General features: G+C 40.9%; 1 protein-coding gene across 1 annotated transcript in view; it reads left to right on the top strand.

The window, feature by feature from the left end:
- The window catches only part of PSME4 (proteasome activator subunit 4), a 115,505-nt gene that overhangs the window by 18,480 nt on the left and 73,327 nt on the right, over window positions 1–23,698 (top strand). The window contains exons 3-12 of the mRNA XM_019500772.2: window positions 1,110–1,226; window positions 7,232–7,276; window positions 10,083–10,232; window positions 11,553–11,616; window positions 12,262–12,336; window positions 13,702–13,824; window positions 15,176–15,268; window positions 18,823–19,088; window positions 20,700–20,886; window positions 23,164–23,253. Coding sequence (XP_019356317.1) covers window positions 1,110–1,226; window positions 7,232–7,276; window positions 10,083–10,232; window positions 11,553–11,616; window positions 12,262–12,336; window positions 13,702–13,824; window positions 15,176–15,268; window positions 18,823–19,088; window positions 20,700–20,886; window positions 23,164–23,253 — 1,210 coding nt within the window. The remainder of the gene's footprint in view (window positions 1–1,109; window positions 1,227–7,231; window positions 7,277–10,082; window positions 10,233–11,552; window positions 11,617–12,261; window positions 12,337–13,701; window positions 13,825–15,175; window positions 15,269–18,822; window positions 19,089–20,699; window positions 20,887–23,163; window positions 23,254–23,698) is intronic.

Here is a 23,698-nt window from a genome sequence, read left to right as displayed (position 1 = left end):
CCCCCCATCCAGCCACTGGGACTCTTGAAAGCATGGATGTAATTCCTGCCCCCCTCTTACTGTGAGGCATGCTGGGCTGGCTACTCAGTCCCACTCTCCTGGTATCAGAGCCACAGCATTTTCCATATCTGTGAACCAGTTCCCAACTGGGACTTTTTGGAAATATTCATTTGTGTGTCTGCATCCTCAAAGGCAGATGTGTCATAAATATAATTTATTAATGGGCATGTCTACACAAGACATTTTACTGTGCAGTAGACCAGGGGTTGTCAACCAGTGGCCAGACATGGGGTGGGGGAGCTTACATGCGGCGGCCACCACCCCATAATGCCGCTGCTTCACATCCAGCTGCGTGCCAGCCCCCTCCCTCCCCCCTGCTCTGAAACAGGCCACCAGGGGTAAGCTTATTAAAAAAGGTTGAAAACCCCTGCAGTAGACTAATTATTGCGCAATAAATGTCTAGGGATCTACACGTATTCTCCTGTTACTCTGGAGTAAACTAACTTACTCTGTAGCAGGATAGTACTTGTATTTAACAAGCACTACCTTGCTGTGGAGTGAAAAAACCTGTAAATGCTGCCACGTCTGGCTGGGGCATGAGGTTGCTTCAATGCAGGGGCTGCCTGCTGCCTAGTCCCTCAATGAAACACCTTTGTGCCCCAGCCAGTCCCTCCACAGCACACTGAGCTCGGGGAAGCAGCCCCAGGCTGGCAGGCGGTTCGTACCACGGTCTCAAATACACCTTCTAACAGCAGTAAACTCCAGAGTGTATTGCTACTAGATGCCCGTTGAAACAACACACTCAGGAGCATTAAACTCTGGGGCAAGAAGCCTGGAGGTTATTGCTTCGCATTAATTGCACATGTAGCCATGCCCAGTGAGTTGTGGTACTTGGCTAAAGCTCTGTAGCATGGCTTACATCTATAAGGAATGCGTTTAAATGAATGGTTTGTATATAAGAAATTGCCACTGAAGTGGAATTAGAAGGAAATAGCTAAAAATAGATGTCAAAGTCAGCATTCTGTTTTTCAGTTTCTAGGTATTCTGATGTGATGCATGCTGCATGGATAAAGTTTAATCCTAAAGTGTGCTTTATTGTCTTAAATTAGGAAAAAAGAACTTCTCTCAAAAGATGATTTGGAATTACCGTGGAGACCACTTTATGAAATGTTGGAGAGGATACTGTATTCCAAAACTGAACACCTGGGATTAAATTGGTTTCCTAAGTAAGGTTCACTTTATTTTGAAGCATTTATTTTGGTTTTGCAGTCTTTAGAATTTTGACAAGTGAGGTTTCCAATTTTGTTTTTTATGTTTTAGAAGTAGATATATAGTAAACAAGCAAATATTTTGATGTTTGGAAGTTAAGTTAAAAATGTTGGATCATCATATACATTCCTCTGTCAGTTAATAGTTTTTCTCAGTGTGTCTATTTTTCATATACTTTTTCAGGTTTTCCTAAGTACATCACAGGATGAGTCTTCCACCATTTCTATTAGGAAACTAAACTGTTAGATTTGACGCTATAGTCAAAATAATAATATCCTCTTAATTCCACAGTGAGATTTAGCAAAACAAATAATGAGTTCTTTGGTACACATGTACCCAATACACATGAAAATGTAATCACTTTATATAATAGTGGGTATAGTGTATTTTCTTCCATATAACCTACACCATTTCTTCGCATATAATTCACACTCCAATTTTCCCCAGCTGGCTTTTGGGGAAAAATCATCCCCACGTGTCCACCCTTTCCCTGCTGCCAAATTTCCAGATCCTCGGGGAGTCATCCTACACCTCCCTAGCTGTGTAGTGAATTGGGCCAGGGCGTGGGGTTGATCTGTAGCTGGACCTGGTGCACTGGGTCCAACCCTAGGCATTGGCTCCAGAGCCACATGGTGACTTGAACCCAGCATGCTGATACTGAGGGTTTGTGCTGAGTCCGATCTGGCATGTGACTTTAGAGCCAGTGCATGGGGTCAGACCCAGCATGCAATCCTAGACTGGGGGGGGGGGGCATCTGACTTCAGCATGTAGGTCTTGAGCCAGCCAGGTGGTTCTGGATTTGGTGTTCTGGGTCCGACCTGACGTGCGGCTCTCGGCCTGTGTTGGACCCAGACCTGGCATACTGACCCTGTCCAGTGTGTGGGGCTGGGAGCAGGCTTGGCTCCCCAGGCTGCTGTCACTCAACTGTCTCAAGGATCTTTCTGTCTTCAGGCTTCCTTTCTAAATCATAGTGTGTAATATATATATATAGGGTATGCTGTATGGAAGAAAATATGGTATGCACAAGAAAGTACTTTATGTGGAAACGATTATATATAAGAATTTAGACCTCCAGAATGCAAATATGTAGGTAAATCTAGTTATTCAAAGTTTAATGAAATGTTTCTAAAGATACTTACTTTTAGAGGGGGCATGGTAGCAGCCTCTAACCTGCATATTGCCTTTGTATAAAGCCACTATAGAATGAGTGAAATCTGGATATAGGACTTTGTAGGGACATTGGTGTATGCAATACATATTGGCTATTGCCAGTCAAATTACAAAGCAATCCTGATTCACAACCCAGCAATCCTGAATCTTTACTATAGAGTCTATTTACAATAAGAACCAAAAAGATTGTGATTTTATTAGTGCACTACTAAAGGATTATACCAGGTAATAAAAAAAAGCCTTGTCGCATTTTTGTTCACAGTATTTTGGTTATCTCTTTAACTTGCTGGTTTTTGTCAGGTAAAAATTCATAGCTTCCTTTGTTTAATTTTCTTAATTGCCTACTCATCTCTGCTCAGTCTGTTGGATTCCCCTTATTGTCTTGTCTGGTACCACTCCTGACTAGAGCTGGCTGAACTTTTCAGGGAGATGGGGCTGCTGTTGAGAGAACCTCGTGTTTTTCTGAGAGATGCTATAAAATCAAGCTGTGAAAAGTCATTGAATGACACAGTTACTATGTTTACCTTCTCCCATTCTACTTTTCAAAACTTCTCCAGCTCTGGAAAGTTAAAGGAAAAAGTGAAGAAATTGAGAGATTCATTTACTGTATCTAGTGACAAAATAGAAAAAGTGGAAGTGAAGGGGAAGAGCAATAAATTCAAATTTTTCAATTTTATTTAAAACCTTCTTGCTTTCAAGAATCAAAACGATGAGTACTTCTGTTTGAATTGAACCTTTGTCCTGAGAATTTGAGTAGAAATATTTTATATAACATTTTCACAAGAAAAAACAGGTTTTCTGACCAGCTACACTTAAAAATGACGCACACTTATTTTATTTCTTTAGTCAAACCCTGCATTCCTGTTAAGTGTCTTGACCAGAAGACAACCAAGTTAGGGCTGTGATTATGTTAGGAAAATCTTTGCTGCTGAGCTCTTTTTTATAATTATGATACAATTCTATTAAAGAATACAGTCAAATTAAAAAATCACACACTTACATAATTTTCTGAGAGGAAAGTGTTATTAGTAACTCAGAGATAAGAAGAAAACACTTTTTTTCTTGGTTGGTTGGTTTATCTTACTCATTTGTCACATTCTGTTGAAACTGCTGTCATGTGTTTTGCCCTGTAGGATCTTTTTATTTGGTTTAACATTTGTCATGAAAGAAATAACAGGGGGCACAAATTGGTGTGGTGGACAGGGGGAATTAATTATAAGATCCAAATGGAGATGGTATAGCTGAAAACATTCTTTTGGATTGATTATATTTGAAGCTTTCAGGATCTTATTATGCAGTGCGATGTGTTCTCATATGGTGTTCTTTTTGCAACATTGATGTTCAAATTGAATGAGTTCCTTTTGCTGAATGTGAAAGGATAATTATTTAAATATTGCCAGGTTAATCTTACACTGTAGTTGTTGATGTAAATGTTGTATTCCATTTCACATTTAAATCTTTCTTTTCTTGCATTCAGTTCATATCGACCAGGCTTGTCTTCACCTAAAACATTTGTGCTTAATGTTTTACATAGGTGGTAAGGACACTTTCTGTTCAGCTCTGGCCGATGTGTTATCTTCTGCATGTTTTGTTAGACTGTAACACTTGTCACGCAGGTGTAATTTTTTTGCATAAATTAATTGTTTTGGAAAACCAATGTTAACATTACACCACTGTTTATGAGAATGTCGCACTGTATTTAAACCTTTCTAATTGTGGAACAACATACCGTGTGTGAAGTGGCTGATACAATGGCTATGTGCTAATTACTTTAACCAACAAACGTATTTCAAATAGTGAAATGCTAGGATAAAATCTATGTTTTCAGTAAATGGTAATTTGAATTATGGACAAAATGCATATTTATATAGCATTAGAAATGCATGTCACTTAATTTACTACAAAACATTGAGAGCAAATAGAAGAACAAGAAACCCCGTAAATAACAAATTCTAGTACCAAGCTTAGTATGAAATGAGTTTTACCAATAACTGGAGGGTTTTGACTACAGTGGATTTTTGCCAAGTGGAAATTCTTTTTTTAAAGCTGGTTTATTATGAACATGCAGAAATATAAGTAGAAAATTAGGATGATATTCAGAACGATATTTTAGTACACAAACATTCTAAGAAAGTATATGTTTAGTTGTAACACCCATGTACAGTATTGGATTGTAAAAGTTAATTTTGGCACACTGGGTGGAATAATGCAGTTTGAAGCTGTGGCTGGTTGCTCATTATTTCTGTATAAGCTTTTAGAGCAAAATGTTTTATTGGATGGCTAGAATGTCATTTACTGCAGCATGATTTTTTTTTCATGGGTGGATATTGTGACGTTTGTGCATCCCACTGTGTTTTGATCTTTAGTGTTGTGTGTCAATATTTTAGTTCTTATTGATTTGTATATTTTAAGATATTGTACACACTCTGTATTCAGAGTGTTATTGAAGGTGTTCCAGGTTAGCTAGGACATGCCCTTTTACATATGAAGAAAATAAACCTCATAATACCTAACTCTGTTTTTGGGCAAGTTTTTGTAACTTTTGGTTTTTTTAAATGTAGCTGTATGACAAGACTGCTAATAACCTAGTATGTCTGTCTGTAGTTAACCTGGAGGGCCAGGTAACTTTAAGTCAAAGAATGTTCATTGAGATTTAGAAAATTAGAGATTTATAAAGGTAACAGGCAGTATAAAATAGGAATCTAAACTAGTGCAAAAATGAGCAAAAGCCATTGCTTAAGAGGGTTAAGACAGTTCATTCAAATCAGTAGCAAAGACAGTAACTAACACCCCCTGAGACTGAATTTTACTTTCCAGCTGTACTACCCTGTCTTGCTTCTGACAGGTAGATAGTTAAACTAGAATCTCAAAATCTGTGTTCATTGACTTATAGTTAAACTGGATAATGGGCTTTCACCTATCCTTTATATTTTGACAAAATCAATATTTGCTGTCTTTTAGTCAATTATTTGTAGTTTGCATTGTGAATCTGAAGATCTGCTTTAAATTCTATTGAAAACTAGTGGAGTAGAAAGACCAGTCTCATCTCTTGTATTAGAAACTGTCAGTTTTAACCTCCTTCCCTCCCTCCCAGTTCTCCAAATTCTTCTTTGCATTGCATGTTTGAGTGGAATGTGGTAACTTTTTTATTCCACACAACTTGAAAGACCATTCATGTCGAACTTCAACAGCTTTTAGTATTATAGTCTGCCAGACTGCTGCTGATCCAGCTCTTTCTTGTCTCTCTCATGCGGTGAAATGTACTAGGTTTTCCAATAATTTAATTATTCGGGAATATTTTTTTAGCGTTACTCTATTTTTCTTTTTCTTCCTCTCCCCTCCAAATCTTTTGTGGCTATATATTACTAGTATTTGAGAATTGCATATAACTTTATTATTTGCAACTTTAATTTATTTTGTTAGTGCTGGGTAAGGGCTGCAAAAAATGTCTTTTATAAAGTACTTCTTAAATTGAAGTAGTGTTGTGGGGAAGGATAAGAGAATGCTGGTTTGCAGTGAATTCTGTGGTGAAGTTGAAGGGTTGATAGATAGTTCATAAGCTGATCTGCCTGATCTATTCACAGTCTTTTTTTTTAAGTGGAATCTATTCCCTTTGTTGGATGGCTGAAAAGTAAGGCATAGTATGCATGTGGCCAGGATAGAAAATAATTTTAACTGGATTTCAATGTTTGATTGGAGAGCAGTCAGCCTTTCTTCGTTATATCCTGATGAGGGCTTCAGTTTTGTGTTGTCTGTCTGTCTGTCTGTCTGTCTGTCTGTCTGTCTGTCTGTCTGTCTGTCTGTCTGTCTGTCTGTCTGTCTGTCTGTCTGTCTGTCTGTCTGTCTTTTTTTGCTGTGGTGAGAGATGTAGAGTGTTTCTTTTTAAGCAGTGTGTAAGCTACAGCTATAATAACAGTGAGGATCTGACTTCCATGTAATCTTTTTCTTCAGGGAATCTGGTGAAATGTGAGCTACCATTTTGTATTTATTATAAAGTATTGCTCATTATAAGGCTGTTTAAAATGTGAAATTGCCCTTTACAGTGCCATGGGTATTTAAGATGTCTTTTTCTTCATCTTTTTGAACAAACTTACTATGTGTATGAGATCTGGGTTGAAGGTATTTGGTGTTGCCACGTGTGAAGTTTCACTTTGGAATTATAGTAGAACAGTTGTTAACTTCAAAGGTAACAAGTTTTGCTACCTGTCATTAGGAGAACTTGTTCAGTAAGTTTTTGTGTTAGGAAGCTGGTAAAACAACTAGTCAGTTATAGGGAATTCATTTTATTTAGTTAAGAATATATACACATGCATGCAAACATCTTTCCCCTTCCTCCCAGGGTTTTAGAATTAGGAGTCTAAGATAAAATTTACTGAAATAAGTTGACTTGGTTTGTCTTGAAATTTTCTCTTCTATAATAAATGCCACTTTTTTTCCTATTACTGTTTCAAGTTTCTATAAAAAAGCTATTATGTTTCTGCTTGTTAATATACAATAGAGTGCAAGATGTAACTGTTTAATAATTATATTAATTTTTCACTTTTTGTTGAGATATAGTGAATATTGGAGTGGAACAAGGCATAGAATTAGGGGTTTAGTAAAGCAGCTTTAATCCTTGTGATTAGACCCATGCAGAAGAAAAGGATTAGCTACTGCATGTTCACAGATGGTGTCTAATTGCATCTATATCATCTTGGACTTAAAACAATCATATGATGACTGTCTTAATTATATGCTGTACTTGAAATATACTAATGTAATTCTTCAATAACCTCTTTCTTTTTCATTTCAGTTCTGTAGAAAGTGTCCTAAAAACACTTGTTAAAAGCTGTCGGCCGTAAGTATTTGAACAGCTTTCCAACTTTTATGAAATGCATACTTTAAATATTCTTTCCCCATAACACATTCATCTCTTTGGGATTGTGTTGTCTGAACTAAAAAGCATAAGGTTTCACATTTCTTTTCTCCTTCCTTTGCCAGCATAACCCTTAGCATTTGGAGATGGTTTTGAAAAGGAAACTATTTTTAGTAGTTTATATTTGATAAAAGCCTTTGTTCTAATGCAGTAGTGCTCAATAGGGGTGTGCGAAATGGGCTGTATTCGATTTGGATTCAGCCTGAATCGGGGACAGTGATGTGATTCATTGATTTGGATCACTGTCCCCGATTTGATTCAGCTGAATCCAAATCTGAAGATTCGATGCTGATTTGGAGAATCAGCGATTCAGCCATTTACACAGTTAAGTGTTTTTTCTACATACCTTGAGGTACCAGGTGTGGCGTATGAACGCTGCAATGCTGGGGTGGATGGAGTGTCCCACAAGACGACTTCTGGTCTACTTCTGGGTCCGCTGCTGAGCGTGCAGGGGCCCCCCTGCGGCTTGGCGATCGGCTGCAGGGGGACCCCGGGTGCCTTCCAGACCCAGGAGGGTACCGGTCACCAAGCTGGGAGACATGGGTGGGCCCCCCAGTGCAGTCCCGGGCAGACTCAGAAGTGGAACGGAAGTACATCTGATTCACTTCTGAGTCTGCTGCCTAGTGCGCTGAGGAGCTCCCCCGCGCTCATATGGGATGCTCCATCTGCCCCAATATCGCAGCATTCACTGTACCTTGAGGTATGTAGAAAAAACACTTAAAGCTGTGTCTCCCTGAATTGCTGAATCTTTCTGACTCTCTCCGAATCAATTTGGAGGGTTCAGATTTTGATTCAGAGACATTAAAGGGTCTTCTGTTTCGTTTCGGAGATTTGGTCACCAAACCAGGCCGAATCTCCGCTGAATTGAATCGGGGACCGAAGCTTTGCACAACCCTAGTGCTCAACCTTTTCCTGGCAGGCCGGATGGGCAGTCCCTGGTCTGACTGTGGGCCAGATGGAGGTTCCGATCCAGTATCCAAGACCAGTGTGGTGGCTACCATCCAGCCACATGGGCAGCAGCCTGGCCTGAGCCCAACCCCCAAGGGAGAAAGGGGGTTTCACCTGGCCCTATGGGGAGGGAAACGCGATCTAGCTTGGGGGGGGGGGGACGCGAAGTGGTGTGGCCCAGCTTGGCCCCAACCTAGGGGAAAAGGGGGTGCAGCCTGGCCTTCTGGGGAGAAGGGGGTATGGTCTGGCTCTGACCAGGTGTGTGGGATTTGGAAATTTGGGGGGGGGGGGGGGGGGGGCTAGCTGTATTATAGTCACCACTCCCCCACCACCAAATTTCCTGACCCTGTGGGCCAGACTCAATAGTTTTATGGGCATAACTTGGCCCGTGGGTCAGAGGTTGAGCATCTCTGTTCAAATACAAATCTTAACAGAGAGAGATCTTTCTAATGTGATCTGTGAAATACAAAATACTTTTTTTTATTTCATCATTTTAAATCAATATGAACGTACCTTTATTAGTTTTAAAGGAATGCAACTGCATAATGGTTATTATTTCCTTTTAGCCAGTATCACTAAATTTAATTTTTCAATTATTCACTTCATGTCTGAGAGAGAAATTTTTGCTCCCTAGTTCTGCTGTCCTAGAAGTGGATGCTAATTTAAAGGCTACAAGCCATGTCTCAACCTAAGGGTGATTTTGGAAGAACTAATAGCATGATTTTTTAATTTGTTGTATTTCAACTGTAGTAACTTTTTGTATAAGTAATTCCATATTCTCATGATGCAACACACTAGCTTTTTATGTGTGTACAGCTCCCTAAAGAAGATAAAGAATTTTGGAGTGACTGTCTTCCAGAAAAGTAGTATGCTTTATTCTAAGGAACTGGGACCTTTTCTCTCCTTCAGCTAAGGTCTCAAATGCCATTAGGAGTTAGCTTATTTACTTGAATCCAAGAGAATTTTTTTTTTCTTCCATGTGCCCTCTATTCAACACAGGGGAAGAAGGTGGGGAGCCTCACCTGGTGTTTGAATACTGCTCAGAGTGGGTGGCTGCTCTAGCTCTAACCCACCCCTGGAATGGGAGAATGCATGGGAATTGCTGTGGCTCCAGCTCTAGCCTTCATGTGCATGGGCTGAGTCAGAGTTACTACATAGGGTAAGCAGTGGCCAAAAGGGGCAGGAACAAGGGAGAGACAATAGACAGGGTACAAGCTGCCTGTCCCTTTCATGTTGGTTGTTCCTCTGCCTCTGTTTCCCCATTGTAATGGTGGTGGTGCGGGAGGACTCTCCAAATTAGAGATGGCCCTACAAATTAAAGATGACTCTCCAAATTAGATTCCTTAATGTACAATTTTAACAAATTTATAAAATCTAATTATTGGGAAGTTGTCTTAAATTTGAAGTAGTCTTGGATTCAGGGAAATGTGATGCATGGTCTCACACAGTCTTTACCTCAAGATGGTTCTTCTTTATGGGTTTTTGAGCTTTTAGGTGTAACATGAAGCAGGGGGAGTTGATTACAGGTGCAGTCTTTTTAAAAATAATCTATGGTTTTGATCTTGAATTGTCATATCCTTTAGTTTAATTTTTGTTTTTGTGAATTACTGGTTTGGTTCTGATATTGTTCTTTGTAATAAGTAATTATTGACTGGAGCATGTGAATACATGACCTACTGTAAAATTTAATTTCATGGCAATCCTCTACCCTTCAAGAAAACACTGACTACATAGTGATTTTTCTGAGTGTGTATCATTTAAGACTTTTCTTCTTTTTTAGGTATTTTCCAGAGAGTGCCACTACAGAAATGCTAGATGAGTGGAGACCTTTAATGTGTCCATTTGATGTTACCATGCAAAAGGCCATCACCTATTTTGAACTGTTTCTACCCACTACCCTTCCTCCAGAACTTCACCATAAAGGTTTTAGGTAAGTATATCTAAATATGCAGGGGACAGGACTAGGAGAAATAGTTTCAGTTTGAAGGAGGGGAAATTTAGGGGGATATTAGGAGAATTTTTTATTGGTGTGATGGGGTTAATTAAGCATTGGAAGGGAGTACAGAAAGAGGCTGTGGAATCTGCGTCCTTGGAAATCTTTTAAGACTAGATGATACCAGGGCAGTTGAACTGGTGGGCCTGTAGGCCATATGTGGCCCAAAAGAGGTTAAGTTGTGGCCCCTAACTTGGTGTTCTGCCATCAGTCTGGCTGCAGGAGTGCCGGCTGACATCACCTGTGGCTCATCTGGTGCAGCCTGTGCTGCATGTAGCCTCCACTGGTGAAGCCCGTGTGGTATGTGGCCCCTGGGGGCTTAGAAATTGGGAGAGCCCTGGGTTAGATGAGTGCTAGACCAAGATGGTTTAGTCAGGGATGATCCTGCTTGGAGCATGGGTTTGGACTAGATGACCTCCTGAGTGAGGTTCCTTGCAACCCTACTTTTTGTGATGCTATTAAATATCTTAAAGCTTGTCTCTTATATTGTAATACCCAACTGCATGATCAAGGGATTGCCTTTTAACTTCTTGTTTTTGAAGTCTCGTATCATGCTCCTTGGAGCCAGTGGCGCCGCAGGGTGAAGTGGGCCCGGACCTGGTACGGGGGTGGGAGGAGGAGCTGGACCCCCACAGTGGGGGGTGGGGAGGCAGAAGCAGGCCCAGGCTGATGCGGTGGTGGGGGGAGGGGAGGTGTGGGCTCGGGTCTGGGTCTGATGCACGGGGTGTGGGGGAGGATCGGGCTTAAGAGGGGGTGGAGAAGCTGGCCTGCTGCAGTGGTGGGCGTGGGGGGAGCAGTGGGCCTGGCCCAATGTGGCAGGGGGAGGGGAGGAGTGGGCCTCCCTCCCCCTGCTGCTTTGAACCCGAGCCTGCTCCTCCTGTCCCCCTGCCACTGCCTGGTGGGCCCAGGCCTGCTGCTTTAAAGGAGAAAACCCATGGCAAACAGGAAAACCTGGATTCCTGCTAATTACTCCTCATTTAAGCAATTAGCTGCTTGTTCATAGGTGCTCTCTCCTACCAGTGTAGGGCTTCATGTGGGCTGTGTTGTGTGGCTGGGCTTGCCTCCTCCCCTCAGTCAAAGGGAGCTGGGAGAGGCTCCCAGCAGCAGCTGTGTTTTCGGTTATTCGTTTAACCAATATAATTACAGAAGGTTAAGTGAATATTTTTAAAAATAATATTTACATCCCTAAGAGTTGCCTGTCTGAGTAGAGAAGTTGGAACAAAGCTGAAATGAACAGCTTTATTTCTTCTCTTTTAGGCTTTGGTTTGATGAATTTATAGGCCTTTGGGTTTCAGTTCAAAATCTTCCACAATGGGAAGGGGTGAGTATTTTCTTTTTCTAGTTGCTGTAGAATAGCTTCATGTTTATAGCACTTCAACATGTTTACATTTTTAATTTGGATGCAGTCAAATGCTGTTCTGTTCTTATCCTTCTCTTTTTAATGTGAAAATAGGGTGGTGGTAATTTCATGACTCCCAACAAATTGTCACCGTCTGAGTAAATAAGCCAGCAAAAAAGTGATTTTATTTGTTTAAATCTTTGTTATGTTCCAAACAATTGGTCAGTGTTTATGGGGATGCAAATGCTGTTCCAGTTGCTGCAAATTAGGATTAATTGAAATCCCATCAGTATAACAATGTTTCGTGCTTCCATATTTTGTAGTGAATGAGAAATCAAGGGGGGGTGTGCATACACTTTTCTTTTTTATTTCCTCACTTCCTGATTTTCTTTAGTCGTAAGCATTTAGAAATAACAGGGGAATGAAGGTTGTCAAATTTTTACATTAGACTTTTATTTAAATTGCTAAATTGTAGCATATGTGATATTTGGTTAATATACCAATGTTGAGTGAAAATGTATCTTGCCTCCATGGTAGCTGATGAAGGGAGTCTGATTCTTCTGTTTAAAAGTCTGTGCAATAAAATATTGACATGTTTTTGTTTTGTTTTTCTTTCCCTCCCCCTAGCATTTAGTAAATCTTTTTGCTCGCTTGGCCACTGACAACATAGGCTACATAGACTGGGATCCATATGTACCAAAGGTAACCTTGATCATTTGTTGGAAGTAATTTTTGGTTCTCCTAAAATAGATCTTTGGTAGTCTTACCAAGCTAAATATTTTCTGTACTGTCTACCTGGGCCATACTGTTACAGTATATAATCTAGGAAGAGGATGGTATGTTGCATGAGTTAACTGGGAAGGGCATTGACATATTCCTGTAAACACTTAAGCACATGAATAATTCTACATGCACAAGCAATACACAGTTCCTTTTAAGAATGGGGCCTCATATGGTATCTTTTTGAAATGTGGAGCTTGATGTGTTCTCTGAATACCTCAGATGGTTGATTTCAAGCTGTTCATGGCCTTTTAACATGTCTTATTTAATAAAAAAAAAAAAATCTGCTGCTAGTTTTCTTGCCCATCTGGAGCTGTTCTTGAGATATGTGGTATGCACCCCTTCAGAAGTTGAGTTATTTCTGTTTCAGACCTTCCAAATCTTGAGTTAGTAAAGACATAGTAGAGTGCTTGGTTTATTCTATGTTTTTATTATGATTTGAACACTGGAAAATCTAGGCCATTGTCCTTGCAAATCGTCCAACTGCATAATGACACTGGGAAGGTTCACAGTAATGCCTTCATTAAATTAAATGCATAATGTAATGATGCCGAAGAGTGAGAGGAAACCATTTCCCCAACTCTGTCTGTTTTTTGTGAAGGCTGCTGCTTGTTCATCATTTAATCCTATCCTTTTCTGAAAGAATGCCCGAAGCTGTTCATTAACCGTAAAGAAATTGAGAACTTTTCACTGAATATTAAACCTATAGGATAATTCCCAGATAGCTACTAATGTCCTGACTTCTGCAGTATATCACTTTTAAACTAGCATGTTCATTAGTGAATGAATTGAGAATTTATCAGTTACTTCAATAATTGGGGTGCCTTTTTACAAGTCACTGAAATAGTCTCTGTTTCTTTTTTTTTTTGTTTAAGTCCTGTTTTTTCAGTTATATCCTGTCTCTAGGATGCACGTTTTATTCAGAGGTGATCAGACATGCATATGTGTGTACAGTTTTCTGGTGCCTACAGTGTTAAATGTCATGGTATTTTTTCTAGTGAGCAAATTCAGCATAATGTAAAAATGCCTTTCTCAAAGTAACCCTTTGCTGGGAGCTGGTATTCTATTTGTTGTCTACTGCTAAGACCAGGATCTGTAGTGCCTGTAGATTCCCAGTGACCAAAAGCACATAGGCTGTTTCATTGCACAGGTAAAATTTACTCTAGTAAATTAATTACAGAAAACAAAAACATGCAGGAATAATTGTTCTGTTCTAAAATATTGTAAAGTAACTTAGAATTAATAGGTTATAATGCTCTTTCTAACACTGAGTTACTCTTAAAACAGATATTTACAAGGATTCTGAGAAGTTTGAATCTTCCTGTGGGGAGCAATCAAGTTGTAGTTCCAAGATACTTAACAAATGCTTATGATATAGGCCATGCGGTAATGTGGATCACAGCCATGATGGTTAGTATCTTACTTTTATAGTGTATCAAAAACTGCTAGTGCAAAGCTCTAGCACCTTTATAGCTAAAGTGGATGTATAAGTGTCTTGGTATTCAGTTCCCTTGCAGAGGCTTATTTTTCTTAGGCTTTCCTTCTGTCTAATATTTATTTAAAAGTAATGCCTTCCCATTTATTTGGAATATTGAGTGTGAGGTTTACTTCAGGGCTACTGTTAGTACCGTCTGGAAAAAAAAGCCACCAGCTGCACTGGTGATGAAAAATGGAGTGCAACGGTGAGATTTATCCATAGTGGTATTCTCACTCTTAGGAATGAGTGAGATTTAGGTTCTCTCCTTGGGACTTCCTACTTAAAGGTCAGAGTTTGAGGGAGTGTTGTGTGCTGTAGGTGGGTTTTTTGACCCTTTAAAGCAGCAGTGATTATAAATTAGTGTGCCAGTTGGTAGCTTTTTTGATGTTTTGCGCCACTAGTCCCCTTGCTTCTATAACTTTTGGGGTAAGAGAACTCTGCCTTGTTTTATTAGACCCAGAAGTGACAATTATCTGTGACTGATTTCAGGTATAGCTTCGAAGAAAATCATTTAGAAGTACAAAAAAGAACGTGTTAATGTAAGAGGGACTGGCTGACCAAAGTAAACCAGGAAAATATGTGAGCAATCAAACTTTGTCATAAATTTATGACAAATCTAATAAAAATACACTGAAACTATCAGGAAGCTTCTCTGTGCCTGGCCCTTGTAACTCAATACTTGACTTCTTAAGTGCCTTACCCACTACAACCTGGAGGGGGAGCCTAATAATATATTTTATCTTAAGTCTGTTGCCCCAAAATGTAGCCAATTCATTATAATGCAAGGTAAAATACATCTGTAAGACTACTGAAGTCACAACCCAACCCAGGGTTTGAGGCATAATTTTCCATTGACCATTCCCCTTCCCAAGAAGAACAGTTTAACTTTAAGTGCACTGGAATGCAGCTGTGCTGCTTCATCAAAGGGTGTAAATAGATGGCAACGCTAAGAACATTTCTAGTATTATGCTGTAGCTTGCCAACATGACTGCATGGAATAAAGTAATAATTCTATGTAGGTGCCTTGTTCTAAATGGAAATGCATGCTCAGGAAGCTGATGTATTAATGTTCAAATATCAAATATGATTTTATATATTTTTTATTTTTACCATCTTAAAACTATGCTGTTTTTAAGGATCGATTAAAATATATCTTCTTAATTCTCAGTACATGTAGGAATTTCAATATGAATGTCTAAGAGAGATCTTTTGCAGTATCTCTTTTCATCCTGGTTATCCTATTTAGTGTGAACATTGTGTGTGTTGTTTTTTGGTTTTGGACAGGGTGGACCAAGCAAAATAGTACAGAAGCATTTGTCTGGGTTATTCAGTAGCATTGCATCCTTTTATCATCCTTCAAATAATGGTCGATGGCTGGTGAGTTTAAGTTTAAAGGTTTGATTTTCAGTACTAAAAATATTTTAAGTTTTACACTGAAAATGTAATTCTAGCACAAATGTCTCTGCTATGCCCTTCATTCTTAGTACAATGTTTGTACTGTTTCTTACAAATTATTTTATCTTATAATAAATAGTAGACTATAGTCATGATGAGAATCTACTTTCTCTTAAAAAAAAAAAAATACCAAAAATACACAGGTGTGATAATGAAGGTAAATAGAAAAGTAGCCAGAAAATGAGCAAATACAACTAATTTTAATTGGGTATAGTACCAGCTATGAAACTCAACTTGTCAAAGTAACTTTGCTGCAATTATGTATTATACCTGTCAGTTTTAAAGCACCTATGAAAGCCTTATCTTTGATTAAGTAACAGGGGTTTTTTTAGCATTTAAATCGCACTTTACTAGTAAGGCATGCTCTAGTTTTGTTGAGCTACCATATATATATGTATACCAGAGGTATACCAGAGGTACACCAGTACATCAATCCATATCATATTGGCACTGATAAAAGGAAAATTGACATTATCGGCAATCAGCTTTTTTGGCTGATGTGGCTGATTTAACGTTGCCAATAAATGCTGCGTGCATGTGTAGCTGCAGCTCAGCACGCAGGTGGCCAGGAGCACAGCCTGGCAGCATGGAGAGCAGCATCCAGCTGGTAAGTAAGTTGTGGAGGAAGAGGTGTGGGGGAGGGAAGAAGTGTGGACAGGGACCCAACAGAGTCTCCTGTGGTGAGGGAGGGAGTGCGGCTGGGGTAGGTGCTGCCCATTCAGAGTGCAGCATGGGACAGAGATGTCCCTTGTCAGGGGAGGAGGGGGGGGGTTGGCTCCTGCTTCTGCTTGCACCCCAGCAGGGCATGGGGGGGCATGCACCCCCTAGATCTGTGCACAGGGCTGGAGTGGGCTGCCACTGTGGGCTGGAGCCAGGGGCAGTGCTGGGCTGTTCCTGGCGGGGGGGGGGGGAGAAGACTGGGCCAGGCTGCTCTCAGGGCAGGCAGCAGTAGCACTAGAAGTGGGGCTACAGGGTGGGCTACAGCCACCCCAAAATTCACTGTAGCCCCCCATCACAGTACCACTTGCCCAGTCCCCCCCACCACAAAGAACCCAGTGCTGGCTCCAGCCTGAAGCAGCAGCCTGCCCTCATCCTGCACACACATCTGTGGGGCACATGTCCCCCCCCATGCCTTCCCAGGGTGGTGGAAAGGCTCCCCCTCCCCTTCCCACACCCCCTTGGATGAGGTTTGGGTCCATCCTGTGCCCCGTCCTGGCTGGCTAGCACCTGCCCCAGCTCTAGTGCCAGTCCCACTCTCTCCCTCACCGCAGAGGCCTCTGTTCCCCCCTCCCATGCTCCTTTCCGCACCTGCCGTCACCCCTTTCCCCCCAACAGACTTACCAGCCGGATGCTGGTCTCCAAGATGCTGGCTTGCATTGGCAATTATGTCAGTATTGGCTGATATTACTTGTTAAATATTGGCCATTGGTATCAGCCCAAAACATTTCTTGTTGGTGCACCCCTAATGTATAACAAAATCTCATTTTGATTATTCAGTGCAGAATTAATTTTTGTTCAGTACGCAGCTAGTTGAGTCATAAAATCCACTGTTTAAATATTAGACCTAAAAATAGCATAAAATGTTGGTACTGGATAGAGTAGAAGTAGGGAACCTTTGCTTTATTGCATCAGGGTGCTGGTTTATCAGGGCTTAGGTCTGAGTTGGAGGCCACTTCCAGCCTGGCTTATGCCTCAGCTACAGATTTGACTGCTGTTTCCCCTTGCCCCCACCCAGCTTTGCCACTGCTCTTGCACTGCTGTTCATTAATCAAGCAAATCAGTACTCCCTATCACACTGATGAAACACCATTCTGGGAGACCAGATAAAATGGCTCCATGGGTCAGATCTATCCTGTTGCCAACTCCCTGAAATAAAGGATAGATTATATAAATTTATATATATTCTCTGTGTGTACACACACATGCACACACGTATATGTAGATGTGTGTGTGTGTGTGTTTTATATATACATATAAATAATATGAGTTTAAAATTTTAACATTATGGTTCCCAACAGAACTGTGTGTACCTGCATCTTTCCCTGGATGGTATTCTTTGGAGTAGGAGATAATGTTGTCATTACTGCTAACATTTAATAATAATAATAAACTTAGGTGAACTAATGAGAGTTCATGGGATCTGGATTTGTTTTTGTGCAAGTGCATATTCTATTAGTTGAATAGGATTTGCTTGGGTATGATTTAAGGTGGGGATGGCCAACCTCCAGCACAGTTGCTAAAGTGGTACGGGCAACCTCTGTATGGCACATGGTGGATTGTGGGGGGGCAAGGAGCAGAAAGCAAAGTAGCAGATTGGGCAGGAAGCACAGGGAAGGAAGCAGAGCAACACATCAGGCAGGGAAGTGGTAATGGAGGGGCACTGGGGGAAAGTGAAGAGCTAATTTGTGGCCCACATGCCAGGGAGGTTGGCCCCCGCTGAGTTAAGACAGTGTTTTATATTATTAACCCTTGTTGTGGGGTATTTCTTGATCTATATGTGTTGATGTCTTTCCCAACCCTCTGGGCAAATAAGAGTCCACATACAGGGAGAGCTTTATAAAGCAGTGATGCTCAACCTCTACAATCCATGAGCCACATCTGGCATAGGGTTGTTCCATAGGTGCGATCCAGCATGATCATGCATCAGTGCAGTTTGGCATGTGGGGGTCATGTCATCTGCATCACAGGGCTCCCTGTGGATCTGGAAGTTTGGCAGTGGAGCACTGTCGGTGTTAATTGCTGTGGCTCTGGGAGCAATTAATGCTGCTACTGTTCTCTTGCAACCAAATTTCCAGACCTGTGGGGAGCCCTGTGGGCTGAATAATATGGCTTTGTGGGCCGGAGGCTGAGCACCAGTGTTTTAATACCGTTACAGTTGGGTTTCTGGGATTTCGCATGATCCTTAGGTGGTATAGTACAGTTATGGTGCACCCTCTGCATGCAGCACAGACATCTCTATGGTGTCTAGTAGTGAGCAGAAGTTAGCGTGGCAAGACTGCCCTCACTGGTGTTAGGAGCCTGACTCCTCCAGCAGCACCTCTAGAATTACAAGGGTGGCTTAAGTATTCCAGAATATTCCCCTAGCATGAGTGTGCAGAGGATGCTGTTGAAGATCTCCTGTTACTGGTAAATAATTTCCATTTATCTGATTAGTCACTGTACAAATAGCTCTAGGAAAAATAAAGTACGTAAGCATGTGTTTGACATTTGCAGAAATGAGTAGGAGTGACAGTGTAGCCTGTACTGGTGGGTGTAGCAGCTTCCATTGCACATTTTGGTTACTTAGATTTTACAACCTTTCAGTAAATATCTTTTCCTGTTGTGTAGTTGCTTAAGTGTCTTAAGCTACTATGGCTGATTTTTTTTTTTTTTTTCTTTAACTGCCTGTTGTATGGATTAAGTTCAAGTCTTGCTGATGTCTTCTCACTGCTAATTATTGAGACTGATTCTGTTACCGCTGGTTATATATTCAACAGAACAAGCTGATGAAACTACTTCAAAGATTACCAAGTAGCGTTGTTAGAAGATTGCATCGTGAACGTTACAAAAAGATGACTTGGCTTACACCTGTGCCTGATAGCCATAAACTTACTGATCAAGATGTTACAGACTTTGTAGAATGCATTATTCAACCTGTTCTTCTGGCTATGTTCAGTAAAACTGGAAGTCTAGAGGCTGCCCAAGCCCTACAGAATCTTGCACTAATGCGTCCTGAATTAGTAATTCCACCTGTACTTGAAAAGTAAGTTCTGTTGAAACCATAAAAATGATCAATGCAAATTAAAAAAAAAAAAAAAAGATTCAGAGTTTGTGTCTAGAGCACCTGTATAGGCCAACACAATTTTTAATTGTTGAGAGGATACTTGGGTTGGGTATAGCTTTTTGAACACACCAGAGTTTTAGCATCTGGATTGGTCAAGGTGTGGTGTATAAGAGGATGTTGTTTTGACTGGCTGCTGGTGTGGCTTTTGGGTTGATAGCTACCATAAATTGCAATGGCCCTTACATGACTTCAAATTTTCAGGGGACCAATGCCAGATGATTTGAGGAGCACCTCATAGTCAGCTTTGCACCACTCTCCCCTGACCTGTACTGATCACCTTTTTTCACAGCTCAGGGTCTTGACAAAAGTATATATAGACATAATGCATATTGTGAATGGCACATGGTGTGTAATATGCTTCATAGTATTTTGATTTTTCAGTGTGCTTTATCAGATCACATATTACATAATTACATGTCATCACAGTATTTAGTCTGTTGCTTCTGATTTTACAGGCAAACCACAAAATGCATATTTGGAATGCTTTGGGCCCCTACCAGTGGGTTACTTCTCATTTCACTCTTGCACATGGACATTCACCTTCCCAAAACAATCCATGTTGTGAAAAATCTTATGCTCAGCTCCTTCCTGCAGAAAACAATTGAATTTTATGTCTGAAAAGTTAGCCTGACCGAATGCCAGATCATATGCTGACTCAAGAGTTCATAAAAATGTCTATCTATATAGAACAAACATATCAAGTAAACATTGCAACAATATGACAACTGTAAGTGAGGTAGTAATGATATTGTACCTGTTCATTCTGAGGCAGCAAGGGGAGTCAAGTGTAGGGATGGGGCAAATGGCAGAGGGGTCAAGCAGCTTAGGCACAAACACAGGGGAGGTTCTGTGGTGGGGGGAGGCAAGCAGCATAGGGGCAAATCATGAGGGGGACAGGCAGCAGGGGCAAGGTTCAGGGGTCAGGTTTCTTGACTCCCCCAATGCCTGTTCCCCTGCCACTGCTTGTCTTTTTGCCATCTCTTTCACTGCCAAAGCAGTTCGGGGTGGGGACAAATTGAGGACAATAATTATATTCTGTACAAGAAAAATTAATACATTTTCCATGTATAGAATCTAATAGAGGAATAGCTTTGAATTCAAAGTTGTCTTGGATTTGAGCAAATGCTGTGTGTTAGTTGTATACAGGTTTGGTGGATGAAAGCCCCCTAAAACTCTTGTTTGTGAGCTTATATATATATATAATATTTATTTTTTTTTTTAATGTTCTAGTCATGTTATGACTAATTCCCTATGCTAGGACAGTCTATAACTTATCCATCAATGATTCTCTAAGATACCAGTAGTTAATAAGACTCAGATAACAGGAGCATGTTTGAAAAGAACAGTGTTATGTATCCTTTGTGAAATGAACTCTGGAAAAAGTTTGGACCAGTAGGAATTTTTAAAAGGAAACTTTTGAAGCTGACATTTGGTATTGCATATCTATTTTAATTGACTATAGTTTGTTTAGAAGCTCAAGGTTATTCCTGTCTCTATTTTTTTTATATGGATTTTTTTAAAATTGTATAGGACATATCCGGCACTAGAGACATTGACAGAACCTCATCAGCTCACAGCTACTTTAAGCTGTGTAATTGGAGTAGCTCGTAGCTTGGTGTCTGGAGGCAAGTGGTTTCCTGAAGGTCCAACACACATGTTACCTCTGTTGATGAGAGCATTGCCTGGCGTGGATCCAAATGACTTCAGCAAATGTATGGTGAGCATATAACTCTTAATTTTTTAAGGTATAAAGTACTATTTGGCTACCTTTAAATTGCTTTGAGACCTCTTTAATATTAATCTCAAAGTAAATGAAAGATATGTTAAAAGAATTTGAGGTTTCTTGAATGAGTCTGGAGTAGGTGCCTGCACCACTTCTGGAAGGAGTCTATTCCAGGCCTGGGGGGCTTGGACAGTAAAGAAATTTTCCTTATGTCCGGGCAAAAATCGTCTTGGAGGAGTTTGACTGTTGGTCCTCTTTTTCCCTTGTGGTGCTCTGGTGAACAGATGTTCTCCCAGGTCCTGATGTATACCCCTTATGTACTTATAAGCAGCCACCAGGTCCCCCTGAGCCTGCACTTTTCCAGGCTGAAGAGTCCCATGGTTCTTAGTCTCTCTTCATAAGGCCTGTTCTCTTGCCCTCTGCACTCCATCTGCAGCCTCACCAAGGCCGAGGACAGCGGGAGGATGACATCCTAAGATTTGCTTGAGAAGCATCTATGGATGCAAGCCAGAGTTCTGTTTGCTTTACCAGTTGTGACATTGCATTGGTGGCTCATGTTCATCTTGTGGTCAGTCATGACCCCCAAGTCCCTTTCATTCGTAGTGCTATCCAGCATAGCGCTGCAGAGCCTATAAGTAAGCTGTGGGTTCTCCCCCCCCCCCGAGATGGAGCACCTTACATTTATCAGTATTGAACGTCATCAGATTTATATCTGCCCACTTACTAAGTTTATCCAAGTCAGCCTGGCTCACTAGCCTGTCCTCAGGTGTGGATGCTACACCCCAAAGTTTAGTGTCATCGGCGAACTTAACCAGTGCGCTTCTGACACCAATGTCCACATCGGTGATAAAGATATTAAACAGAATCAGTCCAAAGACAGAGCCTTGGGGGATGCCACTGGTCACGGAGCACTTTAATGATTTGCTACCATCGACCACTACTCTCTCGGCCTGACTTTGGAGCCAATTTCCCAGCCATCTGACTGTGGTGTAGCTGAGTCCACAGTTGGCTAGTTTTTCCATGAGGAGGTTATAGGACACCAGATCAAAGGCTTTTTTAAAGTCCAGATATATGACGTCAATCTCTTCTCCCTTGTCCAGGTGATATGTCACCTGGTCATACAAGGAAATGAGATTGGTCAGGCAAGACCTACCTGCAACAAACCCATGCTGACTGTCCCTTAAGATGTTGCCCTCAGCCGGCTTATCCAGAAGGGTCTCCTTGATACTTTTCTCCAGAATCTTACTGGGGATTGAGGTTAAGCTGATTGGCCTGTAATTCCAGGGGTCTACTTTCTGCCCTTTCTTGAAAATGGGTACCACATTGGCCTTCTTCCAGTCTTCAGGTACTTCACCTGAGCATCATGAGTTTTCGAATATTTTTGTCAATATTTTGATCAGATATTTAGACAGTGTAAACAAGTGGAGGGGGGCAGGATTTTTAGCAGGCCTGCCAGAAATGAACCCCGTGCCCTCCCAGAGTGCCACTCTGGTCCCCTTCCCCTGATTGATCTGCTTCCTGTCCTGCTCTTCTGCTCTACCTTCTGTTTCCTATCCCTTGTGTTACTGTGATGCTTGCCCCTCCTTGGTCTGCTGTGTGCCACACACAGAGGCTGTCCACACACTTGGGAGCAATTATGCTGCTGGTTGACCACCCCAGTGTAAACAATTTATACATAACATCTTACAGGGTGGCTTTTACAATTTCATACTTTTTTCATTGTAACATATCTGCATATGGGATTGGACAGATTCTTGGAGGAAAGATGCATCAGTAGCTATTGAGCATGGGAGTTCGGGATATAGCTTCTGAATCAGAGCTTCCTAGACCTTAAATGCTGGAGGCCACAAGTAGGAGAGGAGCAGTAGAAAAAACCCTGGCCATATCCTGCTTCCTCTCCTTTTCAACATCCACTCTCTGCCACTGTGCATCAGCAGCATGCTGGGCAAGGTGAACCTATAGTCTGACCCAGTAAATGACAGTTCTTACATTTTTATATTTTTACGTATGAGGTAAATATTTCCCGAAATTCAACATATAACAAGATGGCTTTACTAAAAATTCAGTTATTTTGATGGTACTAATTTTAGTGGTAACTGGTACAGAGACTTTCTGCCTGGAATGGGAGGTAATTTGCCTGTTTTCTACATAATTTCTGGTTAAGCTTAATGCCTCAGCATGAACTCATATAGCTTGTTTTCAAGTCTCATAAGCTTTTGGTACAATAACGTAGGAATATATATTAATATATATTTTTCAAATTCCCAACAGATCACATTCCAGTTTATTGCAACATTTTCTACCTTAGTGCCTTTGATAGATTGCTCGTCTGTACTACAAGAAAGAGATGATCTTTCAGAGGTAAGAATGCTCTGTGGACATAAAATATAACTAATACAGTTTTCCTGTCTCCACCTCTTCCTCCTTCTCTGTTTATTTTTTATTCTGTTGCTCCCTTTTAAGTGTAGAATAGGTGTGACAATTGGCCTCTAAACTAGCTTTTTTTCTGCACTGGCCTTCAAAATGCTATTTCTGCATTTGACACAGACAGTGGATGCAGAGATGTAGAGATTAACTGCCCGTGATACTGGACACTGAGCATCAGTCTGTGTTGTGGCAAACTGCAAGCCAAAAAATTCAGTTTAGTATCTTCACTGTGGCCTCTAGTGGCAGTTCTCAAAACTGTGTAAGACTTGGGTATCAGAGAGAGATGGCCTGCAGAGTCCTGTCATCTGGCCCCTGGTGCTGACTGGGTCCAGGAGTTGACCCAAAGGCAGCATGCAGAGTGCACAAGGTGGTCCAGTGT

This window comes from Alligator mississippiensis, chromosome 1 (assembly GCF_030867095.1).
Source record: "Alligator mississippiensis isolate rAllMis1 chromosome 1, rAllMis1, whole genome shotgun sequence".
Lineage (NCBI taxonomy): Eukaryota > Metazoa > Chordata > Crocodylia > Alligatoridae > Alligator > Alligator mississippiensis.
Note: the sequence above shows the minus strand (reverse complement) of the source record. Positions and strands in the feature narration are given on the sequence as shown.